The 14,219-nt window shown below is 35.9% G+C and overlaps 1 protein-coding gene across 8 annotated transcripts in view; it reads right to left on the bottom strand.

Annotated features, from left to right (window-relative positions):
• The window catches only part of TSBP1 (testis expressed basic protein 1), a 170,717-nt gene that overhangs the window by 66,796 nt on the left and 89,702 nt on the right, over nucleotides 1-14,219 (bottom strand). For all 8 annotated transcript variants that reach the window (XM_059880620.1, XM_059880625.1, XM_059880621.1 and 5 more), the window contains 7 exons: nucleotides 14,069-14,089; nucleotides 13,889-13,909; nucleotides 12,599-12,619; nucleotides 12,411-12,431; nucleotides 9,109-9,129; nucleotides 8,910-8,930; nucleotides 3,823-3,846 (listed from right to left, as the gene is read on the bottom strand). In XM_059880620.1, the coding sequence (XP_059736603.1) occupies nucleotides 3,823-3,846; nucleotides 8,910-8,930; nucleotides 9,109-9,129; nucleotides 12,411-12,431; nucleotides 12,599-12,619; nucleotides 13,889-13,909; nucleotides 14,069-14,089 (150 nt within the window). The remainder of the gene's footprint in view (nucleotides 1-3,822; nucleotides 3,847-8,909; nucleotides 8,931-9,108; nucleotides 9,130-12,410; nucleotides 12,432-12,598; nucleotides 12,620-13,888; nucleotides 13,910-14,068; nucleotides 14,090-14,219) is intronic.

Below are 14,219 nucleotides of genomic sequence, written 5' to 3'. Positions count from 1 at the left end.
GACAACGTGGAAGAAATGGACAAATTCTTAGAAAAGTACAACTTTCCAAAACTGGACCAGGAAGAAATAGAAAATCTTAACAGACCCATCACAAGCACGGAAATTGAAACTGTAATCAAAAATCTTCCAGCAAACAAAAGCCCCGGTCCAGATGGCTTCACAGCTGAATTCTACCAAAAATTTAGAGAAGGGCTAACACCTATCCTGCTCAAACTCTTCCAGAAAATTGCAGAGGAAGGTAAAGTTCCAAATGCATTCTATGAGGCCACCATCACCCTAACACCAAAACCTGACAAAGATCCCACAAAAAAAGAAAACTACAGGCCAATATCACTGATGAACATAGATGCAAAAATCCTTAACAAAATTCTAGCAATCAGAATCCAACAACACATTAAAAAGATCATACACCATGATCAAGTGGGCTTTATCCCAGGGATGCAAGGATTCTTCAATATCCGTAAATCAATCAATGTAATACACCACATTAACAAATTGAAAAATAAAAACCATATGATTATCTCAATAGATGCAGAGAAAGCCTTTGACAAAATTCAACATCCATTTATGATAAAAACTCTCCAGAAAGCAGGAATAGAAGGAACATACCTCAACATAATAAAAGCTATATATGACAAACCCACAGCAAACATTATCCTCAATGGGGAAAAATTGAAAGCATTTCCTCTAAAGTCAGGAACAAGACAAAGGTGCCCACTTTCACCATTACTATTCAACATAGTTTTGGAAGTTTTGGCCACAGCAATCAGAGCAGAAAAAGAAATAAAAGGAATCCAGATTGGAAAAGAAGAAGTAAAACTCTCACTATTTGCAGATGACATGATCCTCTACATAGAAAACCCTAAAGATTCCACCAGAAAATTACTAGAACTAATCAATGACTATAGTAAAGTTGCAGGATATAAAATCAACACACAGAAATCCCTTGCATTCCTATACACTAATAATGAGAAAATAGAAAGAGAAATTAAGGAAACAATTCCATTCACCATTGCAACAGAAAGAATAAAATACTTAGGAATATATCTACCTAAAGAAACTAAAGACCTATATATAGAAAACTATAAAACACTGGTGAAAGAAATCAAAGAGGACACGAATAGATGGAGAAATATACCATGTTCATGGATTGGAAGAATCAATATAGTGAAAATGAGTATACTACCCAAAGCAATTTATAGATTCAACGCAATCCCTATCAAGCTACCAACAGTATTCTTCACAGAGCTAGAACAAATAATTTCACAATTTGTATGGAAATACAAAAAACCTCGAATAGCCAAAGCGATCTTGAGAAAGAAGAAGGGAACGGGAGGAATCAACCTACCTGACTTCAGGCTCTACTGCAAAGCCACAGTTATCAAGACAGTATGGTACTGGCAGAAAGACAGAAATATTGATCAATGGAATAAAATAGAAAGCCCAGAGATAAATCCACGCACATATGGACACCTTATCTTTGACAAAGGAGGCAAGAATATACAATGGATTAAAGAGAATCTTTTAACAAGTGGTGCTGGGAAATCTGGTCAACCACTTGTAAAAGAATGAAAGTAGACCACTTTCTAACACCATACACAAAAATAAACTCAAAATGGATTAAAGATCTAAATGTAAGACCAGAAACTATAAAACTCCTAGAGGAGAACATAGGCAAAACACTCTCCGACATACATCATAGCAGGATCCTCTATGACCCACCTCCCAGAATATTGGAAATAAAAGCAAAAATAAAGAAATGGGACCTAATTAACCTTAAAAGCTTCTGCACATCAAAGGAAACTATTAGCAAGGTGAAAAGACAGCCTTCAGAATGGGAGAAAATAATAGCAAATGAAGCAACCGACAAACAACTAATCTCAAAAATATACAAGCAACTCCTACAGCTCAACTCCAGAAAAATAAACGACCCAATCAAAAAATGGGCCAAAGAACTAAATAGACATTTCTCCAAAGAAGACACACAGATGGCTAACAAACACATGAAAAGATGCTCAACATCACTCATTATCAGAGAAATGCAAATCAAAACCACTATGAGGTACCATTTCACACCAGTCAGAATGGCTGCGATCCAAAAGTCTACAAATAATAAATGCTGGAGAGGGTGTGGAGAAAAGGGAACCCTCTTACACTGTTGGTGGGAATGCAAACTAGTACAGCCACTATGGAGAACAGTGTGGAGATTAAAAAACTGGAAATAGAACTGCCTTATGATCCCGCAATCCCACTGCTGGGCATACACACTGAGGAAACCAGAAGGGAAAGAGACACGTGTACCCCAATGTTCATCGCAGCACTGTTTATAATAGCCAGGACATGGAAGCAACCTAGATGCCCATCAGCAGATGAATGGATAAGAAAGCTGTGGTACATATACACAATGGAGTATTACTCAGCCATTAAAAAGAATACATTTGAATCAGTTCTAATGAGGTGGATGAAACTGGAGCCTATTATACAGAGTGAAGTAAGCCAGAAGGAAAAACATAAATACAGTATACTAACGCATATATATGGAATTTAGAAAGATGGTAACAATAACCCTGTGTACGAGACAGCAAAAGAGACACTGATGTATAGAACAGTCTTATGGACTCTGTGGGAGAGGGAGAGGGTGGGAAGATTTGGGAGAATGGCATTGAAACATGTAAAATATCATGTAAGAAACGAGATGCCAGTCCAGGTTCGATGCACGATACTGGATGCTTGGGGCTAGTGCACTGGGACGACCCAGAGGGATGGTATGGGGAGGGAGGAGGGGGGAGGGTTCAGAATGGGGAACACATGTATACCTGTGGCGGATTCATTTTGATATTTGGCAAAACTAATACAATTATGTAAAGTTTAAAAATAAAATAAAATTAGAAAAAAAATAGTAAAAAAAAAAAAAAAGAAAACAGTATGGAGGGTCCTTAATAAGTTAAAATAGAACTGCCATATGATTCAGCAATTCCACTTCTGAGTATTTGTCCAAAGAAAATGAAAAAACTAACTTGATAGATATATGCACCCCCATGTTTATTGCATCGTTATTTACAACAGTCCACATATAGAAACAGTTTGTGTCCATCAGCAGATAAATGGATGAAGATGTGGTGTATGTATAGAATGGAGTACTGTTCAGCATAAAAAGATGGATGGACTTTGAGGGGATTATGTCAAGTGAAATAAGCTAGACAAAGACAAATACCGCATTATCTCACTTAAATTGGAATTTAAAAAAAAAAAAAAAAAAGAAAGCAACAACCCCCAAAATCCAAGATACAGAGCATAGACACAGAGAACAAATTGGTGGTTGCCAAAGGTTGAGGGTGGGAGTTGGGCAAAATGGATGAGGGGCATCGAAAGGCACAAACTTCCAGCTGTAAAACAAATGAATCATGGGGATGTAGTGTACAGCATGGCAACTATAGTTAATAATGAGAGAGTAGATTTTAAAGGTTTTTGTCATAAGAAAAAAATTCTGTAACTATGTATGGTGAGGAATGTTAACCAGACTTACTGTGGTCATTCTTTTATGAAGTATACAAGTATCAAATCATTATGTTGTACACTTGAAACTAATATAATGTTCTATGTCAATTTTACCACAGTAAGAAAATTAAAAAAAGAAAAAGGAACTGGGTAGCAAGTTGTGTGGTCTTTCCTCAGCATAAACAAAAGCCTAAGTGTAGTTTGTATGGAGGAAGATTGTTCTTCTAAAGATTCTCTACCAGAGTAAATTTTAAGACCAGAAATAATAGAGAGAGTAATAGGATTTCCAAGCAACTAGATATGAGAAATATGAGAGGAACTTACTCATGGGTGATTCTTTAGTTGTAACTGAAATGAAAACACAGATAAGAAGAATTAGTGTTATTCTGTGAGAAAGAGAAAACAGCTCTTTAAGAGTTTTCATTATCAGAAAAATGCATAATTATATAAAAAATTTAAAATTGTGTTTTTATAATATGTGTATATATGTTTTAAAATTAAAAACTTTATTGGCCTATAATGAAATTTAACCATATGACTTAATTCTTTATACCCCCAATTCCCTCCCTAAAGAATCAAGCACTTTCAGAAATTTCAAAAGATGTTTTGTTTTCTGGTGTCATTTTTTTTGTCTTTAAAAAAATGGAACTATAGCTAACTTACAATATTATGTTGGTTTCAGGTACTCCATAGTGATTTGACATTTGCATACATTACAAATCTGTCCCCATACACAGTTATTACAACATTAATGACCATATTTCTTATGCTGTATATTGCATGTCTGTAACTTATTTATTTTGTAATTGGAGCTTTGTGCCTCTTAATTCTCTTCACTTATTTGGCTCAGCCTTCCACCCTCTCCCCTCTTGTAATCACTCATTTTTTCTCTGTATCTACAAGTTTGTTTTTATTTTGTTTGGTTTTTTAGGTTCTACATATAACTGAGATCATGCAGTATTTGTCTTTATTTGTCTGGCTTATTTCACTTATCATAATACCCTCTTGACTTCCCTGGTGGCTCAGATGGTAAAGCATCTGCCTACAATGCCAGAGACCCGGGTCCAATCCCTGGGTTGGGAAGATCTCCTGGAGAAGGAAATAACCCACTCCAGTATTCTTGCCTGTAAAATCCCATGGATGGAGGAGCCTGGTAGACTACAGTCTATGGGATCGCAAAGAGTTGGACACGACTGAGCGCCTTTTTTTTTTTTTTTTTTTTTAATATCCTCTAGGGCAACCCACTCCAGTGTTCTTGCCTGGAGAATCCCAGGGATGGGGTAGCCTGGTGGGCTGCCGTCTATGGGGTCGCACAGTGTCGGACACGACTGAAGAGACTTAGCAGCAGCAGCAGCAGCAGCAGGTTTATTTATGTTGCATGTGGCAAGATTTCATTTTTTTAAAAGCTCAGTAATATTCCATTGTGTATATGTGTGTGTGTTCATCAACAGACAAATGAATAAAGAAGATGTAGTATATATATATTATTGATCTACATCAATAGACAAATGAATAAAGGTTCTATATATATATATATTAAATGAACACTTAGGTTGCTTCCATATCTTGGCAATTATAAACAGTGTTGTAGTGAACATTGGGGTACACTTTTCAAACTAGTATTTTTGTTTACTTCGAGTAACTACTTAGAAGTGAAGTTGCTGGATCATATGGCATTTTTATTTTTAATTTTTTAAGGAAACTCCATACTGTTTTCCATAATTCTGCACCAACTTACAATCCCACCAACAATACATGAGGGTACCCTTTTCTTCATATTCTTGCCAAAACATGTTATTTTATTTATTTACTTTTAGTGATAGCCTAAAGATGGGCACAATAAAGGACAGAAATGGTATTGACCTAACAGAAGCAGAAGATATTAAGAAGAGGTGGCAAGAATACACAGAAGAACTGTACAAAAAAGATCTTCATGACCCAGATGGTGTGATCACTTACCTAGAGCCAGACATCCTGGAATGTGAAGTCAAGTGGGCCTTAGAAAGCATCACTACGAACAAAGCTAGTGGAGGTGATGGAATTCCAGCTGAGCCTCAAATCCTAAAAGATGATGCTGGGAAGTGCTGCACTCAATATGCCAACAAATTTGGGAAACTCAGCAGTGGCCACAGAACTGGAAAAGGTCAGTTTTCATTCCAATCCCAAAGGAAGGCAATGCCAAAGAATGCTCAAACTACTGCACAATTGCACTCATCTCACATGCTAGCAAAGTAATGCTCAAAATTCTCCAATCAAGGCTTCAACAGTATGTGAACCGTGAACTTCCAGATGTTCAAGCTGGTTTTAGAAAAGGCAGAGGAACCAGAGATCAAATTGCCAACATCTGTTGGATCATCGAAAAAGCAAGGGAGTTCAAGAAAAACATCTATTTCTGCTTTATTAACTATGCCAAAGCCTTTGACTGTGTGGATCACAACACTCTGAGGAAAATTCTTCAAGAGATGGGAATACCAGACCACCTGACCTGCCTCTTGAGAAATCTGTATGTAGGTCAGGATGCAACAGTTAGAACTGGACGTGGAACAACAGACTGGTTCCAAATAGGAAAAGGAGTATGTCAAGGCTGTATATTGTCACTCTGCTTATTTAACTTATATGCAGAGTACATCATGTGAAATGCTGGGCTGATGAAGCACAAGCTGGAATCAAGATTGCCAGGAGAAATATCAATAATCTCAGATATGCAGATGCCACCACCCTTATGTCAGAAGGCAAAGAAGAACTGAAGAGCCTCTTGAAGAAAGTGAAAGAAGAGAGTGAAAAAGTTGGTTTATTTTATTTTTTTTAAATTTTATTTTATCTTTAAACTTTACATAATTGTATTAGTTTTGCCAAATATCAAAATGAATCCGCCACAGGTATACATGTGTTCCCCATCCTGAACCCTCCTCCCTCCTCCCTCCCCATACCATCCCTCTGGGTCATCCCAGTGCACTAGCCCCAAGCATCCAGTATCGTGCATCGAACCTGGACTGGCATCTCGTTTCATACATGATATTTTACATGTTTCAATGCCATTCTCCCAAATCTTCCCACCCTCTCCCTCTCCCACAGAGTCCATAAGACTGTTCTATACATCAGTGTCTCTTTTGCTGTCTCGTACACAGGGTTATTGTTACCATCTTTCTAAATTCCATATATATGCATTAGTATACTGTATTGGTGTTTTTCCTCTGGCTTACTTCACTCTGTATAATAGGCTCCAGTTTCATCCGCCTCATTAGAACTGATTCAAATGTATTCTTTTTAATGGCTGAGTAATACTCCATTGTGTATATGTACCACAGCTTTCTTATGCATTCATCTGCTGATGGACATCTAGGTTGCTTCCATGTCCTGGCTATTATAAACAGTGCTGCGATGAACATTGGGGTACACGTGTCTCTTTCCCTTCTGGTTTCCTCAGTGTGTATGCCCAGCAGTGGGATTGCTGGATCATAAGGCAGTTCAGGCCCGTGCACGGAAAAAGTTGGTTTAAAGCTCAACATTCATAAAAGGAAGATCATGGCCTCTGGTCCCATCACTTCATGGGAAATAGATGGGGAAATAGTAGAAACAGTGACAGACTTTATTTTTTTAGGCTCCAAAATCACTGCAGATGGTGACTGCAGCCATGAAATAAAAAGACACTTACTCCTTGGAAGAAAAGCTATGACCAACCTAGACAGCATATTAAAAAAAGAGACATTACTTTGCTAATGAAGGTCCATCTAGTCAAAGCTATGGTTTTTCCAGTAGTCATGTATGGATGTGAGAGTTGGACTATAAAGAAAGCTGAGCACTAAAGAATTGCTGCTCTTGAACTGTGGTGTTGGAGAAGACTCTTGAGAGTCCCTTAGACTTCAAGGAGATCCAATCAGTCCATCCTAAAGGAAATTAGTCCAGAATATTCATTGGAAGGACTGATGCTGAAGCTGAAACTCCAATACTTTAGCCACCTGATGTGAAGAACTGACTCATTGGAAAAGACCCTGATGCTGGGAAAGATTGAAGGCAGGAGAAGGGAACAACAGAGAATGAGATGGTTGGATGGCATCACTGACTTGATGGACCTGAGTTTGAATAAGCTCCGGGAGTTGGTTGGTAACGTATGGGGAAGCCTGGCATGCTGCAGTCCATGGGGTCACAGAGTCAGACATGACTGAGCGACTGAACTGAACTGAATTGATTCTGGTGCCTATCTCATTGTTGATTTGCATTTCTTTGATAATTAATGATATTCAGCATCTTTTCATGTACCTTTTGGCCATTGCTATGTCTTCTTTGGGAAAACTGTGTATTTAGGTCCTATGCCCATTTTTTAATTGTGTGTGTGTGTTTTTTTTTTTTCCGGAGGGAGTTTGTTCTTTTTAGATGTTGAGTTGATTGAATTCTTTGTATGTTTTAGATATTAGCCTTTTATCACGTATCATTTGCATATATCTTCTCTCATTCAGTGAATTGCCTTTTTGTTTTGTTGATAGTATCTTTGATGTGCAGAAGCTTTTTAGTTTGAGGTAGTCCTGTTTGTTTACTTTTGCTTTTATTTCCCTTGTTTAAGGAGACATACTCCTGAAATATTGCTAAGAGTGATGTCAAAGAGTATACTGCCTATGTTTTCTTCCATATTTTTTATGGTTGAATATCTTACATTTAAGTCTTTAATTAAAGTTTATTTTTGATTTTATTTTTGTGTATGGTGTGATTAAGTCCAGTTTGACCCTTTTGTGTGTGGTTATTCAGTTTTCCGACCACCATTTACTGAAAGAAAGTGAAAGTTGTTCAGTCATGTCCGATTCTTTGTGACTCCATGGACTGTAGCCTGCCAGGCTTCTGTGTCCATGGAATTCTCCAGGCAAGAATACTGAAGTGGGTAGCTGTTCCCTTCTCCAGGGGATCTTACCAACCCAGGGGTCAGACCCATGTCTTCCGCGTTGCAGGCAGATTCTTTACCATCTGAGCCACCAGGGAATTCTTCATTACATATTCTTGGCCTCTTTGTTTTAAATTAATTGATCAAATATCCATGGGTTCATTGCTGGGTTCTCCTTTTCTTTTGATCTGTATGTCTGTTTTTATGCTAGTATCATATAGTTATGAATATTATAACATAATAAAGTTTGAAATCAGAGAGCATTTAAGCTTTAAGAATTTTGTTTCAAATTTTCTTCTGCTTGCATCCCTCTGTTATTTCTTAGACATAATAGTTTAGCCTTTTAAAATAAGTCTTTTCTCTCAATTTAATGGGTTCCCAAGCATGCCTGGAGGAAAATGAAATTTTAATTTTCAGCCTCAGTATCCCAATAGTTCTCTTAATAACAAGATTTATGAAAGTGTAGGAAAGGAAATATTTTCTTTTTCTTAAGAGAGCAAAATGTCTCTTGGTGGTAAGCAATATAGAGGGAACTTACCCGTTTGTGTTGATACAGTTCCTATAGAAACAAATACAAAAAAACATATAAGTTAACTTATAGGTGATACAGCAATTATTTCTAACTTTTAAATGACAGATGCAAATCTAGAAATGAAATGATGACAGATGGAGAACACAAAGAACTCGTGTTAATTGATATGAAAACACAATATTTGAGATTCAAAAGAGGAACTTACTGACAGGTTTTGAAGTCACAACTGAGATAAGAAGAAAAAGAAAAATACAGGCATTTGTTGCCCATTAGGAGGAAATTAATTTTCTTTTATATATTTTTAAAATCATACTACAGAATTCAAAATTACATAAGTTATTTAAGTCAAACTTATCCCATATCAAAGTTTATATGTATTTTAAAAGTAAGATTATTTTATGTGAGTAAAAACAGCAATTCTCTGACCATTTCCTTCTTGCCCTTAATTTCCTTTCCATTTTCATCTCTTTGGAGTGTCAATTTAACTAATATTTGGTTATAGAAGGTCTATTTTAGGATTAAAAAATATGGATAATGTATAAAGGCTTCCTACTATGGGCAACTGTGCTTAGCCTCTTTTTTTCTACCCTTCTCCAATTCAATTTCCATGAACCTATCTTTTAAAGAAACCTGTTGAACATTTTTTTTTTTTTTTGTAAATCAGTATATTTTGTTAGCAACATCATAATTATGTGAATTATTTTTATTGCTGAGTCATAATATTCTAGCTTTCATATGCAAAATTTTCTTTTCTCTGAGGTAATTCTTTGTTTTTTTTTGGATTTCTTACATAGATTTAGAAGATTTTTGCCTTTTGTTATTTTTCCTCAGTCATTTAAGTGAGTTTCTGGAGGGAAAAGATGGCATCATATTCAATTATCTTTTTAATAAATATATTTTATTTTTTAATTTTTTGGCCATGCTGTGTGGCTTTTGTTGGATCTTAGTTCCCGACCAAAGGTTGAACCCAGGCTTTTGACAGTCAGAACATAGAGCCCTAACCACAGGACCACCATTGAATTTTCCATATTTAGTTAACTTAATATGGGTTCTGATATTCTTCTTTGGTGATTATACAATTAAAAATGATCACATTCCAAAATTGCAAATGCTTCGCAATTAGTGATCCAAATTATCCCAAGATTAAAAATAGAAACAGAAGGTACTTAGTGAAAAAATAAAAATATTTCTAAGTTAGAGTGATTTAAAAATTGAAGTTATAACTTGCAAAACTCAAAAGTTTTCCTTTTCACAAACAGAATGTGCAGATTTCAAAACTAACTTACAGATGGATTTTGAAGTCTCAACCAAAACATGAACAAAACCAATGTAAAATTCTTTGCTTAATGAAAGAAAACGAGGTTTTCTTGTAATATTTTTGATTTAGTCACAATGCAAAATGGACATACTCAAATATATTATTAATGTTTACTTGTTTATGAAAGTCATATGTTTTCTAATTTTAAAGTCAAGTCATTTTATAGGTGTGTAGCAAAAGTAATTAGTTCCTTAGTGAATATATTCATAGTCGGATTTTTCTCCTCAAAGGCAGTTGTGTGCAATCTCTTTTTCTGGGATTTACAAGAAATATTTCAAAACTGCTTTCTTGATATGTGGTTTCTTGTATTTTTAGTTTTAAATATCATGTACTGATTTCTTACTCTCAAGATTAGGCATTCTTGTTCCTCCACTAAACATATGTGATAGCCATATTTTAAGGTAAATCCAATGAGTCACACTCTTGTGTAACACACTCCACTTGAGTGAGAATAGACCCTATAGTTAATAGCAGTTGGTGAAGGTTATAGGACAGTCACTACCATGATAGTGTTACAGAATCTATGGCTTAGTTCCAGGGGCTGGAGTGAGATTCTGCTGGCCTTGAGGATGTAAACTTATACGTTGTGCAAGCATCTTTGAGAGAATAAGGTGGGAAGGAATTTGGAAGTCTCTAACATCTGAGAGTGGCCTCAGTTGACAGCCAGTAAGAAAGTGGACACCTCACAAAAGAGACACATAGTATATTGTGAAATAACCTAACAAACATGACATTTTAGTTATAGAAGTGAGGCAGAGAGAATAGGGCAGGCACTAAAGGGAATGTTAAATGAAATAAAAGGAAAATAATTCCTGATGGAAGTATGGAAGTATGGTCATTTGGGATGCAATGAGCATAACACAAATTAGAAGTAAGTAAATATTATATGTTTAAAAATAATGAAAAGGCATTATCAGGTTAAAATAAATGCTGATTTAAAATACATCTTAGCAAAAATGAAAGATGAAAATCACATGGCCATCTCAAAAGATAGAGAAAAAACATTTGACAAAATTAAACATTTATTTATGATAAAAACTCTCAACAAAGTGGAAACAGAGGGAATGTACATTATCATAGCAAATACCACATATGACAAACCCACAGCTAATATTACACTCAGTAGTGAAAAGCTGAGAGCATTTCCTTTAGAATCGGGTACAAGACAAGGATGTCCACTCACACCACTTTTACTCAGCATAGTTTTGGAAGTCCTAGCCACAGCAGTTAGACAAGAAAAAGAAATAAAGGGATCCAAATTGGAAAGGAAGGAATAAAACTATCACTGTTTGTGGGTGACATAATGCTATTTTTAAAAAATCCTAACTGGGATGACCCAGAGGGATGGTATGGGGAGGGAGGTGGGCGGGGGGGTTCAGGATGGGGAACATGTGTACACCCATGGCAGATGCATGTTGATGCATGGCAAAACCAATACAATATTGTAAAGTAAAAAAAAAAAAAAAGAAAAAAAAATCCTAATGATACCACTGGAAAGCTATTAGGACTCATCAATGAATTCAGTAAAATTTCAGGATATAGAATTATTATATGGAAATCTGTTGCATATCTATACACTAACAATGAACTGTCAGAAAGATAAAGGAGACAATCCCTGTATCCAGGGCTCCTTTGATACAACTTTTCCTGAGAATATTAAATTGTGGGATGAAAGAAGCTTGATTGAGAGAAGTAGAAGAGATGATTTATATAGACTTATTTTTAACAAACTTTCAGCTGATCATCCTGCCTTCATTTCCACCTTTACATGGTTCATTAAATGTTACCCAGTCTGGAAATTCTGAGTCCTCTGGTTCTACTGTTAGACTTAATTCTCTTGAATTTTATGGGATTCATGTTTTGTCTTAGCTAAGTTAGTTATTACTCATCCATCTGCTTTTAAACTTGAATAGTTTTGTTTCAGATTTTCATCTGCTTATTTCTTTTGTTATTTCTAGACATCATAGTTTTGCCTTAAATTCTTTTTCTGTTATTTAATGTGTTTCCAGGAGTGCATGGAGGAAAATATAGTTTTTCAAGTGTTCATTTTCAACCTAAAGTACTCCAGTATTACACTTAAAATAATGGGATTTAAACTGTTACAACAGTCATCACTCTATAATTAAAATATTTTTCTACTCATCAGATATCAAAGTGTACTAGTAATAAGAGATAGATAAGGAGCTTACTGGTTTGTCCTGAGGTAGTCCCTACAGAAACAAACACAAACAGACATATAAGCTAACAAAGGTATTATTTTCTCCAGTTCTCTAAATAGTATATTTACAAAGCTAGAAATGAAGACAACTAAAGTATGCAAGTATTCCTTGTAGGTTGTTTTCAACACAGGATATTTGAGATTTAAAAGAAAACTTACCAACAGGTTTTGAAGTGACAGCTGAAATAGGAAAAAAAAAAAAAAAGGGCATTTATTATCTCTTAGAAGACTACTTTTCCTTAATATTGTTCTGAAAGTAACCTATAGAATGCAAAGTTTGCATGAATTATTTAAGTTTAATTTTTATTAAAGCAAATGTATTTTTTTTTTTTAATTTATTTACTTATTTGGCTGTGTTGGGAACTTCATTGTGTCACGCAGGCACTTTCATTGTGGTGCACGGGTTCAGTAGTTGCAGCATGCAAGCTCTCTAGTTGTGGTGAGTGGGTTCAGCAGTTGTGGTATGTGGGCTTAGTTGCCCTGAAGCATGTGGGACCTTAGTTCCCCAACTAGGGATTGAACCTGCGTCCCCTGTATTGCAGGCAAATTCCTAAACCCTGGACCACCAGAGACATCACCACACGTACTTATTTGAAAAGCCAAATTATTGAAGTTAAAACCACCAGTTCTCTTACTCATCCATTCTTATCTGTTATTTTCTTTTACTTATGTTAGATAGGTAGAATAGGGAAAAGGAGTCCAAAATGGCGGTGGCTTAAAGACAAGGAAGGGAAAAGCCCGCGAAAATAGAACTAAAGAAGGTCCGAGGACCAGAGTGAGGACCTCAGGTAAAACAAACAACACTCCTGGCTGGCCCAATTACATAGGACAGGCCCAGGGAGAGAAAAACATATAAATAGAGGAGCCAAAGCTAGCCCTCTCTCTCTCTCTGTCCCGCTCTGGGGCGCTCTTCTCCTCGTGTCTTTGGATAGTGCCCTCACGCCTCGAAGATGGATTTTCCTGCTATCTTCTAAATAAAATAGAGCTGTAACACTGAGCTGTAACACTGATTTGTCTAAGAGCCATAACATGGTCCATTCGAGACCTGAAAGCTATAACATGGTCTATCCAAGACTTGAGAGCTGTGACACGCCGAGAGGGCTTTAATGTCCGTCACTCCAAATCTTTATTGTGACGAGACAAAGAACCGAGGAACATACACTCGCGTGACTGTTTTGTTTCAGATTTTCATCTGCTTATTTCTTTTGTTATTTCTAGACATCATAGTTTTGTCTTAAATTCTTTTTCTGTTATTTAATGTGTTTCCAGGAGTGCATGGAGGAAAATATAGTTTTTCAAGTGTTCATTTTCAACCTAAAGTACTCCAGTATTACACTTATAATAATGGGATTTAAACTGTTACGACAGTCATCACTCTATAATTAAAATATTTTTCTACTCATCAGATACCAAAGTGTACTAGCAATAAGAGATAGATGAGGAGCTTACTGGTTTGTCCTGAGGTAGTCCCTACAGAAACAAACACAAACAGACATATAAGCTAACAAAGGTATTATTTTCTCTGGAGAAAATATTTACAAAGCTAGAAATGAAGACAACTAAAGTATGCAAGTATTCCTTGTAGGTTGTTTTCAACACAGGATATTTGAGATTTAAAAGAAAACTTACCAACAGGTTTTGAAGTGACAGCTGAAATAGGAAAAAAAAAGGGCATTTATTATCTCTTAGAAGACTACTTTTCCTTAATATTGTTCTGAAAGCAACCTACAGAATGCAAAGTTTGCATGAATTATTTGTTTAATTTTTATTAAAGCACATG

This window comes from Bos taurus, chromosome 23, assembly GCF_002263795.3.
Source record: "Bos taurus isolate L1 Dominette 01449 registration number 42190680 breed Hereford chromosome 23, ARS-UCD2.0, whole genome shotgun sequence".
Taxonomy (NCBI): domain Eukaryota; kingdom Metazoa; phylum Chordata; class Mammalia; order Artiodactyla; family Bovidae; genus Bos; species Bos taurus.
Note: the sequence above shows the minus strand (reverse complement) of the source record. Positions and strands in the feature narration are given on the sequence as shown.